Source organism: Aethalodelphis obliquidens, unplaced genomic scaffold (assembly GCF_003676395.1).
Source record: "Aethalodelphis obliquidens isolate GAN/ISIS:26980383/991018 unplaced genomic scaffold, ASM367639v1 scaffold7, whole genome shotgun sequence".
Lineage (NCBI taxonomy): Eukaryota > Metazoa > Chordata > Mammalia > Artiodactyla > Delphinidae > Aethalodelphis > Aethalodelphis obliquidens.
This window is the reverse complement of record NW_020837951.1, coordinates 58,075,359-58,100,464: the sequence shown is the minus strand read 5'-3', so window position 1 is coordinate 58,100,464 and position 25,106 is coordinate 58,075,359. Positions and strand designations below refer to the sequence as shown.

Here is a 25,106-nt window from a genome sequence, read left to right as displayed (position 1 = left end):
GTGTTTCAGATATCATAGTCCAGTCATATCTGTGGTATCACATAAGATACACATATCTAGGTAGGCACATTCTCTCTTAAAAGTACTGACAGCCTAAGTCGTGATAATCATCAAAATATTTAACTAAAGGCCAGGCTCAGGCACTAACAGGTCAGGAGGAGGCATGCTCGACATAGTCAGCCGTTACGGTCGGAATGATGTGTACAGGTTTTATATTTATCCAGAACCTTGAGAAGAGGCACATGACAAAAAAATCCAAGTGAGTGTTAATAAATGCTCAAAATTCCAGAAGACAAAGGGAAAAAAAAAAAAGAGAGTTGAAATCAACGTGGTCTAGTAATAGATGCTTTAAATTTTTGATAGACCCTACCATTAAAAATCAAAATGCAAGGCTTCCCTGGTGGCGCAGTGGTTGAGAGTCCGCCTGCCGATGCAGGGGACGCAGGTTCATGCCCCGGTCCGGGAAGATCCCACATGCCGCGGAGCGGCTGGGCCCATGAGCCATGGCCGCTGAGCCTGCGCGTCCGGAGCCTGTGCTCCGCAATGGGAGAGGCCTGCGTACCGCAAAAAAAAAAAAAAAAAAAAAAAAAAAAAATCAAAATGCAAGTGTGATTATATTCTGTTTTAGCTCTCACCTCGTATAAGCGAAGTGCTCAACAAATATTCTTTTCTTGAAATAAGTGTACTGACTATAACCGAAGTACTATATTCCATGGTTACTTTTGAATCAAAGGGGGTAAAAAATGAGTGTGTGAGGGTACCAGTTGTTTTTATACAGTGTTTATAGAATTTTAGAAAACTTGCACAAAATGAGTCAGTCTGAGGGTGACTTTAGGTTCCTGCAAATGTCTGGAACTATTGCAAAATGAAACAAGTTGTCTTCCCCTTCTAGGAAGTGTGATCCTAAAAAAATGCAGGACACATTGTAATCGGTGTCATATTTTCGACCAAGTGCATATACCTAATGTATACCATATAAGATCAATAATGTGACATAAGACAAGGTACACAGCATTTTCAACAGTCATTTAAAATAGTAATGTTTTATTGCATATTATTATGGTATTAGGCATAGTGTTCTCCATACATTACAGATACAAAACCTGTACTGCATAATCAGTGTGACTTAGCGAAACTAAGAGTATCTGTTAAATATCAGTAAACACATCTTTAATTAGCAATATTTCTACTTGCCTTAAGAATACAGAAAGACATCTAGGGGAAATTCAGATCATACACTTCCTTGAAAAATGCCAGGCCAGAATATTGAAACAAATGTCTTTCTATTATTATTTTCAACGAAATCCCTTGGCCAAATATTATCATTCCATGGTTCTTAGAGTAATCTGCAAATACTGAATCGTCTTTCCCATACTAACCATTTCAGCTTTAAATATTTGAAGGTTTACTAAAGACCCTCAAGAATTCAAACGCAGGAGTCACACTAAACTAATATTTTGTTCAGTTTCTTTGTTTTCCTGACTCTTGCTCCTTCCCTATACCCCCTCCACCACAAACATAAGGGTGGATCTTGAAAGCAAAAAGTGAATCAAAACAAAAAGCACCTTAAAGGGAGAAAGAACTCATTTATTCAGGTAGTCAGTTCACAGTGCTTATTAAAAACCTACTCAGGACTAGACAGTGTTCTAGGTATTGGGGATATAGCACTAATTAAGTACAAGTTTGCTAATCTTGAAAAGTTACCATTGTAGGGAGTGTTGTATTTTTTGCCTTTAAGTTGACAAGGAAAAGAGGAGGACTAAGGAGCTGATTATATGAGTGTTACCTTCTGAGTTTTCTCTAAAAATTCAGCTTGTGAAACTCTCCTTTCTTCCTTAATATCACGACCTTTCGGAATCACTGTCCAGGTGAGGCCACCAGTGTTGATTTGTATGCTTAATTGGTAGCATTGTTGTTGTTGTTGTTTTTGCGGGCCTCTCACTGTTGTGGCCTCTCCCGTTGCAGAGCACAGGCTCTGGACGCGCAGGCTCAGCGGCCATGGCTCACGGGCCCAGCCTCTCCGCAGCATGTGGGATCTTCCCGGACCGGGGCACGAACCCGTGTCCCCTGCATCGGCAGGCGGACTCTCAACCATTGTGCCACCAGGGAAGCCCTAATTAGTAGCATTTTGAGTTGTGCTTTTCTGCTAAAAAGAATGAACGAGATTTCTAAAATATAGATTTAATTGCAAATGTTTGTCATGTAGCTGTAATCTGTTATTACTGATGTTGGATATAGAATACATATTATGACAATAAAATGAAATACTTTAAAAAGTGATTTGTGAATAGACTTTAATTTAGCTCCTTCAGCATATTTTGAATATTAAGTAAAAAGCATGAATTTGAAATTGATTGATTTGAAATTACTATTCTTTATTACCTTAAAATTATTGGTCAGATTATTTATTAAAAAATATATAGTAATGTTGCTTATGTCTTACGTCTTGAAAACAAAATGGATACTCTTCTTTTACAGCAATTTAATACCATTTCATTTTATATCTAAAATTTTGTTCTTTTCAATGTTTATTGGCATTTAGTTATATCATTTTTTTGAAGCAAGGGTCTCATGGGCCAAGCTTGCTGTTATAATAATTGTTATAATTGGAACTACTGTTTTCTGAGGGTGCCAGATACATATTAAGAGCATTACTGGATTAGCTCATTAATCTTCACCGTAAACTCATGAAATACAGTTACCCAACTGTATAGTACAATTCCAGTAATACAATTTTGCCTATTTTTCACATGAGAAAACTAAAGCAAAGAGAAGTTAAGCAACACATCCAGGATCTCATAGCTAATAAGTGGTGGATTTGGATACAAGCCCAAAAATACAATGCTATAATACACTTCTAGTAAACTGAGATTTGTCACCTAAGCATGTCTTACTGTACTTCCTGACCACTTAGAAAACCGTCCTTTGCTATGATTTCATCTAATTAAATCTTTACTAGGTACATAATTCTGTCATTCTAATAGCAGAGTTTATGGATTCTTGTGATATCTTAAAAGTGATGGGTATTCACCGTCTTTCTATTTTCTCCCTGTAAGCCTTACCCAAACCTCCAGGAACTCCTGTCGTGACTGAGAGCACAGCTACAAGCATCACACTGACATGGGACTCTGGGAACCCTGAGCCTGTCTCTTACTACATCATTCAGCATAAACCTAAAAATTCTGAAGAACCTTACAAAGAAATTGATGGGGTGGCGACCACACGCTACAGTGTCGCTGGACTAAGTCCCTACTCAGATTATGAATTCAGGGTTGTTGCTGTCAATAACATTGGGCGGGGGCCTCCCAGTGAGCCCGTGCTAACACAGACCTCAGAGCAAGCACCGTCCAGTGCCCCCAGGGATGTCCAGGCGCGGATGTTGAGTTCCACCACCATTTTGGTACAGTGGAAGGAACCCGAAGAGCCAAATGGACAGATTCAAGGATACCGAGTTTATTATACAATGGACCCCACTCAGCATGTTAACAACTGGATGAAACACAATGTAGCTGACAGCCAAATCACTACTATTGGCAACTTAGTGCCCCAGAAAACGTATTCTGTCAAAGTCCTGGCTTTTACCTCAATTGGAGATGGTCCTCTTTCAAGTGACATACAAGTCATCACTCAGACAGGAGGTAAGTGTGGTTCTGGATGGGGAGTAGGGTAGAAGGGAGGAGCTGGTACTAAGAAATGGCAAGGACAGAAACAAAGCACAAAATAGTATGTTTTAATTTTTGAGATTTAGAGTTTCTAAGTAAGGAGTTAGGCATATGGAAAGGAGCAGGCATGGACACTGAAAGACTATAAATAATACAGTCCTTTTAGAAGGGGGATGCATTTAGCATACTTTTTTTTTAATTGAAGTATGGTTGCCGTATAATATTACATGGGTTTCAAGTGTATAATATAGTGATTCACAATTTTTAAAGGTTATGCTCCATTTATAGTTATTATAAAATATTGGCTATATTCCCCATGTTGTACAATATACCCTTGTAGCTTATTTTATACCTAATAGTTTGTACCTCTTACTCTCGTACCCCTATGTGTAGCATCCTTTCTTTTTAATTTGTACCCAAATGACTTGAGGAGTTTCTGCAGGAGTTGGATAAATGCATCCCCCATGCGGCATTTTGAGAATAGAAGAACTACATTTCTTTGTGTTAGCAACTCCGATAGAATAGTCCCAAAATTTATCTAATTTGTGAAGGAGTGGACGGTTCAAGATAAATTTAAAAATAAAACGATTTGTCAGGGGACCTTGGATATTTAAATGGCTTATATTTGCCAGGAAGCAACTTGCTTAAAAATGAATATTCCCTTCATGTTCTTTTCTTTTTTTCTTTGTATGGCCTCAGGGATAAAGAAAGACAGTTACCAAGATCTAAGATCAAACTTTGGGGCCTTATTCACCCATTTTCCTGGGTATTAGAGCAGATGCCAAACTATTTTATGAAGAAATACTTGGCCTTTTCCGTAGTTTTATTTTCGTAAGAGGATATCAGACTTCTCTGGTCTTGGGTTCAAAGTGATCAGTTTTGTCCTGGGATGGGAATAAAACATAGCGGCTGTCTTCTTACATTTATTCTTGAATATCTGAGAGCTATTCATTTGACTCCTATTGTCTTGGTACCTCTTAAACTTGCATTAACCTGTGAGTGTTTTGGTGGCGTGCCCTTCGTTTGTTCTGAGAATCCACATAAGAACCGTGTTATTGGAGATGGTATCTATAATCTGTAGTCATAACTCATAGGTAATTCTGGGAATGAGTTAATGAATATTCTCAGGTGTCAGAACTAGATAAACTTACGTTTAACCGCTGACTTGTTTTTATGTTGTGGGCTTCGTGAATCTTGTGGCTGAGGACGTTTACCTATTTGCCGTTGGCTACTAGGAGTCTCAGAGCATGTTTACAGCTTGCCTGGCTTCATTTTCTTTTCATACTGTTATTTGGTTCTTATTGGTTTGTTCATGGATTTATCCCTTTTTCTAATATCAAAAAAGTACAGAGTGTTTTATCATAATTATAGTGAAAATCATCCATATACCTTCCCTATTTGGCATTTTCATTTCTTCTGTATTTATTTGTTATATTAATATGCATAAAAATATTGTAGATTAATTTTTCCATAAGTTTCTCATCGGAAAATGTAGAAATCAGTGAATCTTTTTCTTGACTGAAAGTAGTCAACTGTTAAGAGATTATTTTTTTTATTATACTATTTGAGCAGCTCCATAACCATTAAAGCATATAAGAAAGTATATAGGAAGAGTGTATACCTATACTCCACTTTTAGGTTTTCGGATGTTTCAGCTTTGATATTTTAAAAATCCCTGATCTTGGAGTAACATAACCAGGGTTTGAATCCCAAACTACCATTTTTAACTCCATGTCCTTGGACAAGTTACTTCATCTCTCTGAACTTCAGTTTTCTCATCTAAAATAATAACCACCTTATAGAGTTTAGTGGTAGTGGGTTTTTTTCTAAGGCTGCCATACAAAATACCACTTACTGGGTGGCTTAAACAACAGGAATTTATCACCTTGCAGTTCTAGTGATTAGAAGTTCAAGAACGAAGTGTCAGCAGGATCGGTTCATTCTGAGAGCTGTGAGGGAGATGTGGGGCCTCCCGCCTAGCTTTTGGTGGTTTGCTGGTGGTCTTGGCTGTTCCTTGGCTTGTGGGAGCATCACCCTGATCTCTGCCTTCATGGTCCCATGGCATTCTCCCTAAGCGCTTGTCTCTTGCGTCCAAATTTCCCTTTTTTATAAGATACCAGTCATAATGGATTAGGGTCTAACCTAATGATATCATCTTGACTAATTACATCTGCAACAATCCTATTTCCAAATAAGGTCATTTTCTCAGATTCTTGGTGTTAGGAATTCAACATATGAAATTTTGTGGGATACACTTCAACCGTAACAAGGCTATCGATTAGATAACAGATAGAAATATTTTATAACTTCAATAATATATAATCACCATCATAATAATTGCCAGGTGCTGGAAACTCTGCTAATAGGTGTATTAATTCTTACTGCTCAATTAGGTAGATGTGGAATTATCTCATTTGCCAATGAGTAAATTGAGGATCGATGAAGGTAAAAAGATTCAGGAACTTCCTTTGGGTCATTAAGTGGACACTCTAGATACCTTTAAGCACCGTTATCTTTTAAATTAATAATTTGCTAATGTCTTATTTTTTGGTGCCTACTAGGTTTTAGTGCCCACTAGGTGCTCAATAAATAAATAGAGGCAGCAAACACAGGGTGTCATGTATTCATACCTCTATTCAAGAATTATATATGGGACTTCCCTGGTGGTGCAGTGGTTAAGAATCTGCCTGCCAATGCAGGGGATGCAGGTTCGAGCCCTGGTCCAGGAAGATCCCACATGCTGTGGAGCAACTAAGCCCGTGCATCACAACTCCTGAGCCTGTGCTCTAGAGCCCGTGAGCCACAACTACTGAGCCCGTGTGCCACAACTACTGAAACCTGCATGCCTAGAGCCCGTGCTCCGCAACAAGAGAAGCCACCGCAATGAGAAGCCCGCTCACTGCAACGAAGAGTAGCCCCCACTCGCCACAATTAGAGAAAGACCTCGTGCAGCAAAGAAGGCCCAATGCAGCCAAAAATAAATAAATAAATTTATTTTTTTTAAAAAAGGAGGGCTTCCCTGGTGGCGCAGTGGTTGAGAGTCCGCCTGCCGATGCAGGGGACACGGGTTCATGCCCCGGTCCGGGAAGATCCCACATGCCGTGGAGCGGCTGGGCCCATGGCCGCTGAGCCTGCGCGTCCGGAGCCTGTGCTCCGCGATGGGAGAGGCCACAACAGGGAGAGGCCCGCGTACCGCAAAAAAAAAAAAAAGAATTGTATATGATTTACATCTGAAATACTTGAGGTGGCTATTAGGTTATCCCAGTGCAGAAGTATATTAAACCATTTAGACATTAAAAAAAATTTTTTAAGAAGTAGAAGGAATACCTTTTTTATAGAACGTTATCATACTCAGTCACTAAGTTTGGTTCTTAATTTTCTAACTACAAATTTAAACATACAAATCTGTAGCGTTTCATAATATTATATTCTTATGACAGAAGGATTTAGCTATCTAAGAAACCAAATAGTTACTGAAACTAAATTCAACCAAAACATAAGAATCCTTGAGAATCGTGAGAATCCTTATATTCAGAACATGAAATGACAGTAATGCTTTCAGTCACTTTTTAATGAAAGATACAGAACTGATGTTTAAATAGATCATATTTTGTTTTTCTGTATTACCAGGGGACATAATGTAACATAAATCATAACTCAGTGAAGGTAACATTATGACAGGAGCAATTGAGTTAATGTGATCCAGGGACTCCAGACCTAAAAACAAATCTAGATGAATGGATCACAGATGCATTAAAATAGCTGTTCTCAATCTCTGTTTAACTTTTTTTACATTAAGATATTTCCTAGAACCTTCCATAATAGTTGTAATTTTAATACCCATTGATTGAGAAGATATATAATGACATAATGACTTGTGCCTGCCGAGATCAATAGGCTAAGAAAACCTTCCAAAATGGCACTATGATTTGATCTGTTCTCTAGGCTTAATTAACAAAGGCCATTTGATGTTAGTGGACACCTGCCAAATACAATGATGTTAGTTCTGATATAATTAATCCTGAGCTGCTCCTGACTAGCTGATTCATAGGATCACTGCTAGACAAAGACATAACACCATTATGAAAGATTCTTTTAGTTAGGCTATATAAGATTTAAGTTTATGATTCTTCTCACTACAATTTTATCTTTTCCAAACCTACAAAAATTTACTGATCAATAACATGCATGAATTTCTCAAATAGTTTAATTTCATATACACAGAGATACACTTTTTTGTCTACTTTATCTAAAAGGTATACATTTCATTTTATTATCTTTAATTCCCTGACAGTAATATTCCTATTTTTGTTTAAAATCAGACTGTGCAGAAACAGTATTTAGAAATAAAGTGAGTTTAAGAGGGACATTATTACTTTTGATCTTATCTAAAATTATTGTCACATGTATTGATATAAATGGAGGATTGATGTAAGTTTGTATATTTCTGGTAATATAGAAAGTCAAAATATGATCTATGTTATAGTCAGTAATATATCCCCTTAATTATGAATATTAGTACAGATGAAAATATTAAGTAATCTTTACATGGTTTTAAATATGAAAAGATTTTGGTTAAAATGATTATTTTCTAGAAATACTGGTTAATCTTCCAAGTTTTCCATAGCTTTAACTTCTGGCATTATAGTGACTTGCAAGTAATTCACCTTGGAAATACATGGACCATATGGCCATTGACATGGGAAGTATTTATGTTGTGCTAGAAAAAAGTCTCTGCTATGAAAAAACACATTCGGGAAGGATGTCTCATATAGTTTTCTCTTGTACGTAATTATAATAAGAACATAGGGTAACTGTATTTTACAAAAGAAGTACAAATAAAACTCTGATAAGGAAATGTAATAAATTAACATCTTAAACCTAATGCACTAACATAAATGTTGCTTGTTGTTCCTGCTAATTGGAGGCATTCTAAAGCTGTTAAATCCCAATGTGTGTCTTTTTCCTGAACTTTCTTTAGAAAACATATCTTACCTCTAATTCTTCTATGCATTTAATAGATTCTTGGGGAAAGTACTGATTTATATGTACACACCTTAATAGTATAGGTCTTTGGAAGGAAAATGATTATACACATTTAATAAATAAATATTAATGAGTAGCATCAACTTTAAACATTTTGAAGAAGCAAAATTGTTATAAAGCTATGACATTTTAGAGACATTGTGCTTTAGGTTTCCAGTACTTTATAAACCATTTCATTACTATATATCAACAGGCCTATATAAGCAAACTAGAAAAGACTGATTTCCAATAGCAAAAATTATGAGCCCCATTTGAATTCTTTCTCTAAATAGTTTTAGCAATGAGTAAAGGAGTGCTGGTTGTAAATACAACTGTAATAAAATTTTAACTTTTTCTTATTGATGTTTAATGACAGTTGAGAGTAAGATTTGTGCAGGTGCTTGTGTATTAAGTACTTATTTTGTCAATGATATATCTGCGGCACTTACAAATCAGACTCCTTGTTTGAATTTTGTTTTGTTTTGTTTTACTGCCACTATAATCCTGGCTGTTGCTTTTATTGTTGTTATTATCATTTGTCAATATGCTAGATACATTTTAAAATATGTACCTTATTAGAGCACTAGACATTTTAGTAATAATGTGTTTTTTAGTCTTTTTGGTAACGTTTCATATTTATATTATGGTGAGGTGAAATTGGTTTTTAGCCATTTTATATGTGCTAACTCCTTTCTCTTCAGAGATATTCCCTAAAATTTAGTCAAATATTGATCTCTTCCAATATCATCAGAGTTCAGATGACATGCAGATTTTCTTCTCGCTTCTTACTCATTCTCCATTCCCTGTGAGTTGCCTTCAGATATATGGAGTATACTAGTATTACTGCTCTAATCTTTCCCATTTCTCAATGGGGTTATAATCTTATTTTAGGGAATTGACAGCTCATATTTGTATTTCCTTGTGGACATTAAATAAGCAGTCAAGAAGAAGGGTATAACAACACCACTTCACCAAATATAAGGATGTCTTAAATATAATTTTAAAGAAAAATTTGTGTTCCTACTTTTCTTTCCTCTTTCCACATCTAAATTCTATTGGTTTATGGTCAACATTAACACGTCTTTTTTTAATGTAGATGATTGCACTAAGGTTTCTGGATGGGTTCTTTTTATTCTCCCGTGTGTTTTCCAGAATCTCAGATTTTTCCTTAAAATGTATCTTTGGTTAATTGATGAGGAAAATGCTACAGCACAGAAAAGCTCTTAAATAAAATATATAGAGAAAAACATGAAGTAAGTGAAGATAAAAGAATGTCAGTAAGTTTGAGGTGTCAAGACTGTGAGAGCATTAAATATATATACATACAAATATCTATACCTATCTATCTATCTATCTATAGAGATGGGGAGAGCGAGAGGAAGACAGTAAGGGAGGGAGGGAAGGAGGGAGAAGGGATATGAGAAAACAAATATAAATGTTAATAGAACCTTTGTAGCCACAGTATTTGGTATAAAAATCTAACTGACAGATGATGAAGTATTCCCTGTGTCTCCAAGTGGCACAGACAAAATAAATATGACAGTTTGGAGCCCACTAACGTGTTTTCTAGTAAACATATATTATGATCATTAGGACTATTATGTTTGGGGAATGTATAAATAAATACGTTAATTTCACAGCTTTTTTTCTTTTCCTTTGAAGCCTCAGCTTCATTGTGGTTGTTTCAGTAATGACTAGATGATCCTGAGGAAGCAACATCTTTAGGTGAATCCACAATTCCCAAGAAAGTCTGAGTAGCGTCACCCCTAAGACACGTATGGGCGTAGAGTCTGATATAATAAAAGGATCTTTTAAAGCCCTGGTCCTTATGCTGGATTTTGCCTGTAGACACATTTTGCCTAGTACAGTGTTTTTCAGTTAATTTCAACTAATTCAGTTTATTTCTGATTGTAAAAAATTAAAAGATTTTACCTAGAAGATTCATTATCAACTTCTGCTGAAAAATCAGAAGCTTGGGCAAGACTGGATCCACATTCCACAAGGCAGCCATGTCCTGGCTCTGAGCATCACTGACTCCTTCTGGTGGCCCAGGCACTCCCCCGTTGACCCTGGGCCTGCATGGCCTCTGCACTCATCTAAGTCATCTGCCCGGCACCTCTAGGCATTAGTGTTTCGACCACAAGTTTAAAATCTATTAAATTCCCCTCCAGACCACTTCAAAAGAAGAAGATGTTGAAAGCAGTTGAGGAGAACCCTGTTTGTATTATTCGAAGAGACTCACCATCCAGTCGTGTGGCCACTTCCTACTTACTTTGTCCCAAACTAAAATGGACAGTACACCCTCTGAGGCTTTGATGTAGCTACTTCATTATTTAGAAGGAGAGGGCGCTGAATAGAACCAAACAGAATTAGAGAATTAAAGGAAGTGTGTGGCACTAAACAAGGATGAAACATTGAGACCTACCAGGAATTTGTTTGAGACAAATTAAAAGCAAAAGAGTAAACAGTTTTAAGTAAGAAAAAGTTAATTGGATTCCCACAATGTTTTCAATCACTGTCACTCAATTTATTATTAGCCTTAGCAGGGAGGAAATACGTAACAAGCAATTATTATCCTGAGAGCAGCCCTTCCAACACTGTCCATGTTTTTAATTCTTGACCGCACTTTATTTGGTTTGGTTTAAGTCAGAAGTTATAACAAGGTGTTCTTCTTTCCCAGATGTGTGGAAGTTGGGGAAAGAAAAAGGGAATAAAACTAGAGAAAAAGCAGTGACTGCATACATATGCATAGGTGTGTGTATTTTTAGGCTGAGAAAACCTTTCGTGATCTGAATATTAGAATCCAATCATAATTTCCCCATCTGTCTGATCATTCTTGGCTTCCATCGCTGCTCCTACCTGTGCTATTGGTATTTTCTTTTTAGAAGTAATGCATTTTCTATTTGTTTTGTTATTTGCCTGATTGTTTTTCTTATTTCCCTCTGTTCTACCTTCTCTTGCTCTTGATCTTTTATCTTCTTTTGTCTCTACCTCTCACCTCTCAGTCTGAATGATTGTGTTAGGTCACCCACTGGGCAGGTACTTAAAAAAAAAAAATAGATACTCAGTTCAGAAAGTACATTCCTGGAGGCATCAAATTAATGAGTATCTCGAGGTCTGTGATACGGAAGGAGAGAAAGGAAAATGAATGAAATTAGAAATGTGAAGCACTGATTATTGGTGGCCTTAAGCATCAGTCCAAACATGAGTGTGTGCACGTGTACACACACACACACACACACACACACACACACACACACACAGTCACAGGTTAACAGACCAGAGTAATGAAATGATGATTAGGGATTGATTCCAGAAACCATTGTAGACCCCTTTAGATTTTAATCTTTTTTTAAACAAAAGGCATTTTTTTCATCATGCTACAGAGAGATGACTATAGAAAGAAAAGAAAGTAATGCATTTTATATCTCCAAAGACCTTCTTTATGGTGAAAATGATGCTTTAGGTATTGTTTAAGAAATTGATGTCATACATCAGCTACAAGTTATATTATTTGTATATGTTTTTGAATGTTCATGCTTATTTGCCAGAAATACTTTAGATGTTCTTTTCCCCTCTGGAGTGAAGTATTATTCTTGTTTTTTACAAATATACACGGAATTCTTATGTGAACTTGTGGGAATATGGACATATGTTCAGCTATGGCACTTTGAAACATGCCGCAATATCCGGGGTCAAAATATTTAATGGCCTCTAAGGCATGGGCACCAACCAATTAGAATAGACATTGGCTGAGAACAATGTAAGTAAGAGTAGCTGTGCTACTGATGCCCTGAAGTGCATTAGCCTTGTGTATAATGGATAGAGGACCTCGTGGGATTAGTTGCTAACTAGGAGGTTGGGGTTAGTAAAATTTATTCTAATTCAACATTTGCGTAAGATGCTTTCAACTGGATTGATGTCCCATTCTTGATTACATATGATATATAGCTTTTCCAAATTGTCTATTGCATGGATTACATGACTAATACGAGAATTATAGATGACCTCTGTTAAGTTCCTATATTTGTGATAATAAGTGTATTCTATACACTTTTCAACTTGTGTAGTAATTTAGCTCCATCTCACTAGGGACAATATTAAATTTATATTGTGTCTAGTGTATTAACTCATATTAAAGTCATTAGAGATTAGAAAGAATTGTTAGTTTTTTAAATTCTCTCTCTCTTTTTTTTTTTTACATCTTTTTAAAACGTGGGTTGGTAAGAAAAAAATACTAATGATTCTGCTTGCCTGTAGGTTTTGTTAATGGAGTAGAGGTGGGATTTTATAAACCTAATTGGGAATAATTTTAAAAGTAAACTGTAGCGTTAGAGAATAAGTTCCCACTCAGTTGTAAAGGAACAGTAGCTTTTATGTATTTAACAATTGGTGTGATTTAGGCAATATTTATCCCAAGTGCTTTATATAAATCATCACATTTATTACTTACAATGATATTATAAAGTAAATATTATTCTTAAAGTTGAATTCAGAGACTGATATATTCTACCTTTGCTAATTCCACATCTTGCATATATATTAAACCACTCAGGGACAAGCACAGTATTTATAACATTGTTCTTGTCCCTTAAAGGAGGAAAACTGGGCTTTATATTGACAGGCTAACTTGGACAATGTAAGGCACCTAGCTCTCCATTAAGCTAATACGTGCAGACACTGAGTGAAAAGTTTAAACAGTTAATGAAAGAACTTCTGAATATTTCTGGTGATGGTGAGCTCACTCCTTTGCCTCCCTGATTTTAGTGCCAGGGCAGCCACTAAACTTCAAGGCAGAACCTGAATCGGAAACAAGTATTTTGCTCTCTTGGACGCCTCCACGTTCAGACACCATCGCCAGCTATGAACTGGTCTACAAAGATGGGGAGCATGGAAAAGAGGTAGGACTGTGCTTTTCGCCTTGTCGTCATTCTCTACACCCAAGCACTGCTCTCATTTTGTGTAATTGCCCAAGTTCTGTTAAAAGGTCAGATATCTACAGAGGACCTTGGTGGAAAAGATTTATTCATCAAAAGAGAAGCTTGACCAAAAAAACAGAAAGCGTATTTGGAGACTTGCTGGGGTTAGGACAAAAGAAACAAAAAACAGCTATGGTCTGTATTGGAAATTTCTTATTTTAGTTCCGGTTTCTAAGTTACTTATGGAAGTATCTGCTTGTAAAAGAATATACTCCTTGAGATTTGGGGATTTCCTTTCTTTGTTTTCTGCATTAAAATGCTTAAGTCACTGTTAACACATGACTAAGTGAGCTCCAAGGCTTTGTTTCGGTAGATGAATTTGTCTAAACTGGTTTCAGAGAAAGATGCCCCATAGCAAATGTTTGTTTGTGTGCCAGTGATTGTTTGATATGAATGTGAAAATACATATATATATATATATATATATAGTTTATGTTACACAAATAACAGACTGTGGAAGGCTAGAAATTGTTAATAGTTACTGAAAAGAGAAATAAAAATCAAAATAACTAACACATACATTAACAGGCACTATAATAATGGTTTCACACATATTAAGTCAATCCTTACAGTAGTGCTTTGAGTCAGCCTCTATTATTAATCTATTTCACATATTATAACAAAATGGAGACACGGAAAAAATTAAATGATTAAATAATTTGCCCAGAGCCTCATACTACTGAATGGTAGAGCTGGAATTTGAATCTAGACAATTTCCAGAATCTATGTTCTTAACCATTAGGATATACCGGCCCTTGGGTATACTTTGAATAGATTATATAAATCAGTATTAAGATACATCTAATATTTTCAGAAAGGGATAGTAATAAATATGTTTCTTTTGTTATCGTAAAACCCATTAAGGGGAACATTAGGACAAAAAAGTTGGTAAAACTCTATGTGAAAACTCAGTCCACCAAGCCATTTTGTTGTACCTCTTAGCATCCTTTATCTTAAAAATATCTTCACAAAGCAAAACAGCCCCTAAGTTCTAAAAAAAGAATACCTTTCTTAAACACTCACATACTAAATGAACTGTTACCAGTTAGCTTGTGGCTCATCATTTTGAATGCTATAATACATTAATATGCTACTGTAAACTTCTATTTTATTACATCTCTTTGAAGTGAGCAGAATCTCCAAAGACCAGGTTCTAAAAGCAATGCTTTTAGATTTCGCTGACAAAGCTGATACAAATTAATCACTCAAAAAGTTCGAGAACTGAAGTGCTGGTATATAACGTAAAGTACTCGTGTTACAGCTGTTGGTGTTTGTAATAAGACATAAATTAGCATTAAATTATTTTAAATACTTAACCATTACCCAACTAAAAAACAAATAAAATAAAAACAGTCAAAGAGAGTGCCAGTCCTTTGGAAACACTATGGATACTTGACTATTGGCATACCTACTCTGCTTTACAATTGTTTATTTAGGAAATTCCTTTTTTTCTTGTTATTTGGTAAATCTGAAATTTCTGAAAATTTTGTATTTGCAAGGCAGAACACCCTAGGGGTGTTTTCTCTAGTTTTATATCTGAATTGCCCTTGACTGACTTCTGTTTGTGTGAACAGCAAATGCTATTCGATAAAAAGCCTTATAAGATTTTTGATGCCATTACTAGACTACATAATGGCATGCATTTTAAGGTTTACTACAGGCTCATGTTCAATCTGAGATTGACTACCCATAGATAGCTATATCTTTGCTAAAATGCAAAGGCAGATTTCAAGCATAAAAATAAGTTACCATATTCAAGTAAAAACACCTTAGTTCAAAAGCCCTTTATGATGTTAACAGTTATAGAAGAGTTTGTGATTTCTTTTTTCTAGCTGTAGGTTCCATATTCACAAAGAAAGGAAGTGTTAAAATTAATTTGAAATCAACCTAGGGTAACAGTATAGTTTCATATACATTATCCATCTTTCTTCAGTAACTGACATCCGATTTTTATTCCCTCAGGCCTTGGCAATTCCAGATCTCTTTCATAACAACCTCACGTGAACTGTATGCCGGTTTCCATTGTTACTTCCGGCCATATTTTCTTTGCCCCTATTTACGTTGCAGACGGTCACGGGAGATGAGCTAGACATCTCTTCAAATGGAATGTTAGGCATAAGCCATTGTCAGGGGCGGGGGTCAGTTTCCATTGTGGGCAGTGTCACCGCAACAGACATGACTTAAATGTTGAATGCATTCGTGGGTGGTGGGCCTCTCACTCCCTCTTATCTGATGCATTTGGAAAACTGTGTCATCGTTAGATAGATCCCTGACTTCCTTTTTAACAGTTGTCTTATTTGTTGTAGAAACTTGCCTTTTAAACTGGTATCTTCATTACGTACTTCCCCTAGTAGAGTCCTTGATACTCACTGTTGATTATGTTTGTGATATTTTGATGACATTATAACCCTGATTACAGAAATCTGATGTTCTGGGCAGTGTGATAAAAATATATGCACTGGGCTTCCCTGGTGGTGCAGTGATTGAGAGTCCACCTGCCAGTGCAGGGGACGCAGGTTCGTGCCCCGGTCCGGAAGGATCCCACATGCCACGGAGCGGCTGGGCCCGTGAGCCATGGCCGCTGGGCCTGCGCGTCCGGAGGCTGTGCTCCTGCAACGGGAGAGGCTGCGGCAGTGGGAGGCCCGCATACCGCAAAAAAAAAAAAAAAAAAAAATATATATATATATATATGCACAAATCTTAACGAAGATGACCAAGGTCCCTTGTTACTTATCCACAGCAACGGATTACCATTGAGCCAGGGACATCTTATAGACTGCAAGGGCTGAGACCAAACAGCTTGTACTACTTCCGTCTGGCTGCACGCTCTCCCCAAGGCCTGGGTGCTTCCACAGCTGAAATATCAGCAAGAACCATGCAGTCAAGTAGGTGTCTCTCTTTGCTTACTTTCTGCCCTTTTCTTCACTAGGAGGCGTTGCCAGCTCTTATCCCCACCAACAACAAACCTGCTAATTAATATTTAATAGTTGGTAGTCTCTATACTAGCAAGCGTGCAATTTGGGGGAGTAGAGCGCCATGACCTTGGTTTTCAGACTGGGTCCAAATGACAGATTCCATTCTCCCACTTCCAAAATTGAAAGACATTCAGGGAAGTTAGGAAACCTACTTGAGAAAAACGGGTAAAGGCGTTGGATCAGGCCCCATTTAATGAATTATAAAGCTGTAAAGCAAAATTCAGATTGAGAAAGCTGCAAAATAATCAGAGGAGGGCTTAGCAAACTAAAGAGACAGCAAAAGACCAAACTTTTATCTTTTTTAAGCACACAGGTTTTAACTTTGCTGATGACCAAGTCTTCATGTCACGTATTTTTTTCCTAGTTTGTTGTTAACTTTTCAAGTAGTTCATGTGGAAATTTGGAACATTCACAGAAAATCTGTATTTGTACAAATTTAGGAACAATGGAATAATCACAAGTATATTTGCAATCCTAAATTGTATTTTGTTTCCTCAGGTTCAAATTCTTTTGGGGACTGTTACTCTGAAGCATAGTTGTGTTTATCACAATGGAGTTCATTGTGTCTAGGCACGATTGTTTTGCATAAAGTATTATATGGCAGGTTGTTTTTGATGGAAAGTTTGGTGGCTTATAATACTATTGTTTGCTCTTTATTCATAAGTTTCTATAATTAGTCTATTAACCATTTACCTTAAATTGAACAGTTTTATGGACTTATTTCCTTAGATTTTTAAAATATTTTACATTTTATATGTGATTTAAAAAATTTTTATGTCATTTTATCTAGTGACATAGATATGTATAAAATGAATACATTGAATTTTATAAAGAGAATGCTCTATTGACCTGATTTTTAGATTTATCAGCAAACATGAAATTTACATTTTTTTAGAAGATGAATTTCCTTTCATATAAGCAAGTCTTCCATCATTTCATTTTCTATAGATACTTGAAATCTTTCAGGGTTTTTGATGATAAAATTCATATTTTTCCTCAACACATGATTATTCATATGAAAAGCATTAGGATTCTGTTGCTTAGTCCCTTACTGATGATAGCTTATTCCCATAAAATTTCCTTTTTTAAAACAGAAGCATGTAAATCAATGCAGTATTGTATGTCTGCTTTGAATTCCAGGCAGGCTAATAAGTAATATTGCAGAAGGTAATTCTTAAAATCAGACAATTAAAAGAAATGTGACACACTTTAATGTTATATTTTGCATGGTTTACAAACTTGACTGTTTTGCATACACACACATATATATTCATACATACATACTTACATATAAAGAGACAGAATGAACTTTTTATAGACACATCAAAAGCTTATCCACTCTTTATTTTATTAAGGTTTCAAGTGGTGCTACAGATACTTTCACAGAATAGGAGGTCTGAAGGTAGGAATGTAGTGACAACCAAATCAGTTTTTTAAAAAGCGTTACAAATGAGTCTTTGCTGTTACACGAACAACTCAATTTATTATGAATGATAATGCATATAAAATAGTTTCATAATTTGAAATATAAGAATCTTTGGTCAGAATCAATAGAAATGATGTTCTTGGGATTTTGCAAACCTTATACCAAATATATAAGGCTGTTTTACGAGGATTTCCTTTTTGTCTGTACAAGGATCTTTTCATTTTGATTGCCTGTAATGAAGAACACAAGACATGTAAATTAAGAAAGACTGATGGGGCTTCCCTGGTGGCGCAGTGGTTGAGAGTCCACCTGCCGACGCAGGGGACACGGGTTTGTGCCCCGGTCCGGGAAGATCCCGCCTGCCGCGGAGCGGCTAGGCCCGTGAGCCATGGCCGCTGAGCCTGCGCGTCCGGAGCCTGTGCTCCGCAACGGGAGAGGCCATAACAGTGAGAGGCCCGCGTACACCAAAAAAAAAAAAAAAGAAAGAAAGAAAGACTGATGATCGTCTAAGTAATCAGATACACCTGACACTACATAATATTAAGGCTCACAAAGTGTAAAGAAATACCCAAACTACATGTTCAAATACAAAAAATTAGAAATGATTTACTCATTCTACCATATATATTGCCTTATATCAAAAAAATATATATATGCAAACATATATCCCAATTCTTTGTTCTTCTTTAGGAATATATATTATTAACTTTAAAAATAATTTATGATAACAGTCACATTGCTCTTTATTGCTTTTTTTTCAAATAATGATATGTTTGATTTATTTGATGGAAAATAATTGCTCAGAAGGTGACTAGTTTATTTTAGAATGGGCAGGAAGAAAGTTTATCTTTTAACTCTTATGTAAATCCTACTTTATATGAATAATTATGTACAAAATGAAAGGAGCTATGTACAAAATGAAAGATAAGTCATATCTTTTCCAGATGGTTCTCAGGATTTTTTTTAAACAGTTCTTTTTAATGGCTGTGTTATTGACATTTTGTAAGGGATAGATGATTTTTATTGATTTTACCAAAATTTGCTGGTGGGATCTAATTCTTCACTAGCAATGGTGTCTCAAGAAGAGTTATAATTTTAAAAAAGCTGGAAGCTGACATAGGGTAAGTACAAGTTACAGTCAGAATCAACCAGCCTGACATTACCCTCGGGTAGGTAAATCCTGGACTATTCATTTTCATCCTTTATTGTTCTGCATGCTCACTGTATATGGGCTATGATCAATGTTAGGTTAACACTTGTCGTTAAAACTGGTCAGAAGACTCCGTTTTTCACATAGTCAGAGGGAACCCTTCTGTGTTTGTTGGGCTTTTATTTATCTCCCTTTTTAAAAAATTGGAATTGGTGGAAGGGCATCCAACAGTTATTGCCACTTTTCACTCTTAAGAACCTTTTCACAAATGAATACTATGTAGGAATTGCCCTCATTTTAGAATGCAGTAGTGAAAGCTTGAAATGGCATCTCTTAAACATCATCAGACTCTCATGTAATAAATCTTGTACTGTTTGCAGCTTTTTTTGAAGCTCGATAGTCTGTATAATAGGGCTGGGGAATACTGAGGGATTGTTTTAGAAGAAGAATTTAAATTGCAGGTAGGTAATTTTATTTTAGGCTCTGTTATCTTAAGGTTTCATTTTCACATATTCCCCCCACCCATTATTTAACAATTATTTTTGGTCATTTATTCATTTTTTGGTTTATTCATATTACTAAGCCAAGGTACATAAATTTATCTTTAAAAATTCACTTTAAGTTTCAAAGCCTTATTTTTGTTTTGTTGCCCTATTGTTCATTTATTTATTTTTGCCTTTTCTTTTGTTTTATCATTTTTTTTTTTTTCCAACCACTCCTGTCCTTTCACTCAAACCCTCCTTTAACTCACTACCAAAATAAGAGCCGTCAGCTCCTCCTCAAGACATTAGTTGCACCAGCCCAAGTTCCACTAGTATTTTGGTAAGTTGGCAACCTCCACCAGTGGAAAAACAGAATGGCATTATTACTGAATACTCCATCAAGTATACCGCAGTGGATGGAGAAGATGACAAACCTCATGAGATTTTGGGAATTCCTTCGGACACTACCAAATACCTTTTGGAACAGCTGGAAAAATGGACTGAGTACCGGATCACTGTAACAGCCCACACAGATGTCGGCCCTGGCCCTGAGAGCTTGTCCGTGTTGATCCGAACCGATGAAGATGGTACGTTGCCTCTGCTACGTCAGTTTGCACCCTTCTGCCACAGTCTTGGTCTGCTGTCTTTTGATAGGCTAACAGTAATGCATTTTTCTCTGCTCATCTTTTTTACCCAGCAACGCTGTAACTTCAGTGGTTTTTGACGGAGACCTATCTTTGCTACAGCCTGGGCATTTTTTTTTTTTTTTTAACTTTTTAAATCTCAACACTGTAATTTGCTTCCTTTTAAAAGAACAGTTTGCTCCTATGACCTTGCAATCCAGGCCCTTCTCTGTACCTCCATCTAAAGTCTTCTGCATATTTCTTGGTTTTTGTAGTCACTTCTTTTACATTTTGAAGTTAACTTTTCAAAAGTGCCTTCTTATCTTCTTGTTGCCTTTTTGTCTTGCACATTTCAGAGACACTGATGCTCGACATTCAGTTTTTGGCATCTGTTGTATGGAATACCTTTGATATGAGAAAAAAAAAAGAAGAAAATCCATATAATCAAGAATCTTTTTTATTCGGCTAAAAAGAAACCTTGAAAACACACACACGCACACACACACACAACAATCAACAACCAGTTTTTGTTATTATTTCAATGCTATACTTCTTTGTGCTTTAATGCTTTGAACCTCAAAGCATCTTCCTTGGCTTTTGTACATTTTTTACATGTTTTTCTATTTCTCTGATACTCTTTTTTTCTTCCATTTTTTTTTTTTTTTTTTTTGGCATCGGTCATGTTTTTTGATCTTTTCTTAAAAGGTAGAGCAGATTGGTTGAGCATTTTCCTTGGTTGAAAATGTTTGTATTCCACAAAGGAAACATAGTGGGTCTGCCTTTTTTTTTTCTTTTTTCTTTTTTTCTTTTTTTTTTTTTGAACCTAAGTAAAGAAAATGCTCTGACTGGGTGGGACAAGTGCCTATAATTTTCTTTTATCCAATGATGTTGTTCCAGTTCCTAGTGGTCCTCCTCGCAAAGTCGAGGTAGAGGCTGTCAACTCAACATCTGTTAAAGTCTCATGGCGCTCACCTGTGCCCAATAAACAGCATGGCCAGATAAGAGGATACCAGGTGCATTATGTGAGGATGGAAAATGGTGAACCCAAGGGCCAGCCCATGCTGAAGGATGTCATGCTGGCTGATGCACAGGTAAGCCTCTGAAATTGCATATGTATATTTTTATAGGATACGTTTATTTTAGTCTGTACCTTAAAATGGACCCCATTTTAATTTTTTTGGCATGTTAAAATTCCTATACAAAATTCTAGCTTTTTAAAAAAACTGAATTACAGTTGATTTACAGTGTTGTGTTAATTTCTACTGTACAGTGAAGTCATTCAGTAATACATATATATACATCCACTTTTTATATTCTTTTCAATTATGGTTTATGACAGGATATTGAATATAGTTCTCTGTGCTATACAGTAGGACCTTGTTGTTTATCCATTCTCTGTATAATGGTTTGCATCTGCTAATCCCAAACTCCCACTCTATCCTTCCCCCACTGCACCTCCCCCTTGGCAACTACAAGTGTGTTCTCTATGTCTGTAGTCTGTTTCGTAGATAAGTTCACAAAATTTTAGCTTTCAAAACACACGATCCATATTTACCTTCTCAATCAGAGTTGACTTCAAGTGAGGAAGTGAATTGAAATGATACATCTGATTAAAAACATGTAACTGTTTTCTTAAAATACAGATGTACAGCTCTACAGCTATATCTGAGTTTGCCTTTCTGACATCAAAAAAATTGGTTGACTTAATTAAATCAAAGGGAAGAATTTCAAACAGCAATTTTGCTGATAAATCTACTTTCTGCTGTGCTAAAAGTATTTGGAACTAAGCTGATCTAATTTCTAAATGTATGATTTCTGCCACTGAAGAATAGACATTCTTATTCAGGGAAAGGTATCCAGAAAGTATTTTATTTAGTATTTCTTTGCCAAATTACATATCTAATGAAAATAATTGTTTCATTTCCCAGAAAATGAAGATAATGACAGTGATAAAAATTAGAGTTTTTCAGGGTATTGATGAGATCCCCTATGCTGAGCCAAATTAAGAAATCTATTAAGAGTAGTTGAGAATGTGAGAAATTCTGCCAACCCTAAGGCAGTGATTTACAACCATGTAGTCACGATTTGGTTTTGTAATATGTTGTTTAAAACAGACATTAATTTTTTTTTCAGTTTTTAAAAATAAATTAGAAGTGATTCAAAGACAGCACCATAATAAATCTACCTATACATATTTTTCTGAAAGGGAGGGGAAGATTTCAGTTAAGAACTGCCCTACTGGAGATTATACATAACCCATGGACTGGCTTACCTATGCTTGTTCCAATAGCGATGATGTATTAGGAATAGGGGAGTGCTTTGCTTATCCAGCAAATTGGTAGCCGGGCATGGAAATGGATGGGATTAGTGAAAATTGGAAGCGAAAATTTGAAGCTATTTCAATTGAAAATTCCTTCCTTTGTATGAAAGTGGGGAAGATTATGAACAAAGTTGAAAACTGCTGTGCCAGATTGCCAGATTTTGCCTTCTTTTCTCTGTGAAGATAACAGGGCTGTAAAGGGCCCTGTTTTTTTACCCCAATGTCTTTACTCCAAAGTCTTAATATAATCAACTCACAAAGGTACTTATGTTTGCTTCAGTTTCGAAACATTCTAACTAAAGGGGTCTGGCTTAGTGACTAATTTATCTTCCTCAAATCCAGTTGTATGGTTTTGGTTTAAAGGCCATTTCTATAAATTTAGTTGGAAATTCATAGTGTCCCTTAAGACTCTGGAAAAGGACCACTGACTTGCTTTTTTGTAAATATTTATTTTGCACTGCCCATAAAATAGAAAGTTCTTATAGTATAAAATTAATAAGGCCCTAACTGCTTACGTTTTATTTGGTACATTTGCAATTATGAGAAATAAAATGATACGACCGTCATGCTTTGATGTCCTTCTTCAGTTCATAGATAATCTTACATTATAGAACTGTAGTTCTGTTGCTGTTGTCATTGGGAATATCGTAGTTAGTGAAATTATATGATACAAAATGGCTTAAATATCAACTCAATCTTTTTTTTTTCTCCTCTTCTACTTTGGCTTTTCTTTATTATTTTGCTGACTTTCTTTGTGGTGTTGTTTTGGTTTTTGGTTTGTTTGGTTTTTGCTCATTTCATGTTCTCTTTATTCATTGAATTTTTTTTTACATCTTACAGGACTTCACTGAGACTGTACATTTTCAATATTAATGAAAGATGTTAACCTAAATAGTGACTTGAATTGTGTAACCTAGATAGAAATCAGAATAAATGTCACAATGTAGTGTGCATCAGCTTTTTGCTATGCCTTATTAATTCATTCCAATGAACCATGCATTAAAAAAAATTAGCCAGTTTTAATGATAACAACATAGAACATATTTACTTTTAACTTCTCAATTAGGAATGAAGGTGGCAGCATAACACACATATACTCTTTGGAATTATATTGTATACACCTCTTCATTTGCTTATTTCTTCTATTTTTTTAATCTAAGGAGGGCACCATTGCCTTTATCAGGCTACAAATGTCTCTTCATTTCTTTTTATTTTGTTTCCCTCCTCCCCAACCTTCTTAATCTCAATCAGTGGGAATTTGATGATACTACTGAACATGTGAGTAATTTTTGGCTGCTTTTTCAAAACAGATTATAAATGGTTGTTGTTTCTTATACCCATCTTTCATTTATTTGTACTGTGTCATCACAATTTGCTTGGATGCATGAACTAACAAATTATTTTTTAAAGTACTTCCACTATGTGGTATACTTTTCATTTTGGTTTTTGTTTTGTGAAATTGCTGTGATGCTATTGATTGCATAAGAAATATCATTAGTTTGTGTTGTTTTGGTGGCTGCTACTAACTCTGCCTTGTGACACAGTTAGAGGAGGCATGCTTTAAGTGGAGGTATCACAGACGAGAGATGTTAAATAAGTTTGTTCTGGGCTGCTCATAAATCCTGCTCCAGAGTTACATATTCAGTGCATAACATGACCTAGATATGGCACTAATTAACTCTATCTAGAAATGGCAATTCTCTGTTGTACCCATACAAATTTGAGTGAAATTGCATGAGTCATGCCTAGAGGCAGAAAGTATCTTACTTAGTGAAGAATTTTCTTTTTTAATATTTTAGTGAATGGACTGTGTTTTTTATTGAGAGTTTACTATGTGTAAGGTACTGTGGAGGACACAAGACGTGACACCTGCCTTCTAAGTGCTTACAGTCCAGGTGCCTAGGAAGGTTATAAAGTTCAAGAAAAGTTCCATAAAATACAACAAAAGCGATGACCTCAAGCAATGTATCATTAATTAATATTTGAATGGCAATATCAGTAAGAGCTGTGAGTTCAGAGACAGTGGACCAGGCTGGTAGAAGTCCTGAAACTTATTTGAGAACTTAACTGATGAGTAGGGATTGAAGAAGTAAAAGTGTCTGTCTGGGTATGTTGGTGAGTTGGAGGTAGGAATGTACTTTTAAAGGTCAGCACAGCAGAAGCAGTCAGTCAAGAGTGTGATAATAGGTGACAGTGAGCTTGGCAATTTGACAGGACTGAAGGATTCAAGTTAGTAAGTTAACTAAATACTACTAAGAGATTAAATTTTAATATAATGTTAGAAAAACCTAAAGTGTCAAGCTAAAGAGCTGGTCTTTAACTCTTCAGTCCTGGAGAGGTATAAAAAATTATTAAAAGGAGCAAAAAGATAATGGCTGGTGGGAGGTATTCATTTGTTTAGTAAATTTTTTTTTTGCCGAAACACAGGGCTCTTGTAGGGATCCTTGGTAAATATGATGGTCAA

General features: G+C 35.9%; 1 protein-coding gene across 1 annotated transcript in view; it reads left to right on the top strand.

Moving 5' to 3' along the window:
* Positions 1–25,106, top strand: part of LOC113620125 (receptor-type tyrosine-protein phosphatase delta) — a 194,647-nt gene that overhangs the window by 374 nt on the left and 169,167 nt on the right. The window contains exons 2-7 of the mRNA XM_027105857.1: positions 3,057–3,638; positions 13,455–13,588; positions 16,407–16,551; positions 19,981–20,286; positions 21,220–21,413; positions 23,894–23,920. Of these exons, the coding sequence (XP_026961658.1) occupies positions 3,057–3,638; positions 13,455–13,588; positions 16,407–16,551; positions 19,981–20,286; positions 21,220–21,413; positions 23,894–23,920 (1,388 nt within the window). The remainder of the gene's footprint in view (positions 1–3,056; positions 3,639–13,454; positions 13,589–16,406; positions 16,552–19,980; positions 20,287–21,219; positions 21,414–23,893; positions 23,921–25,106) is intronic.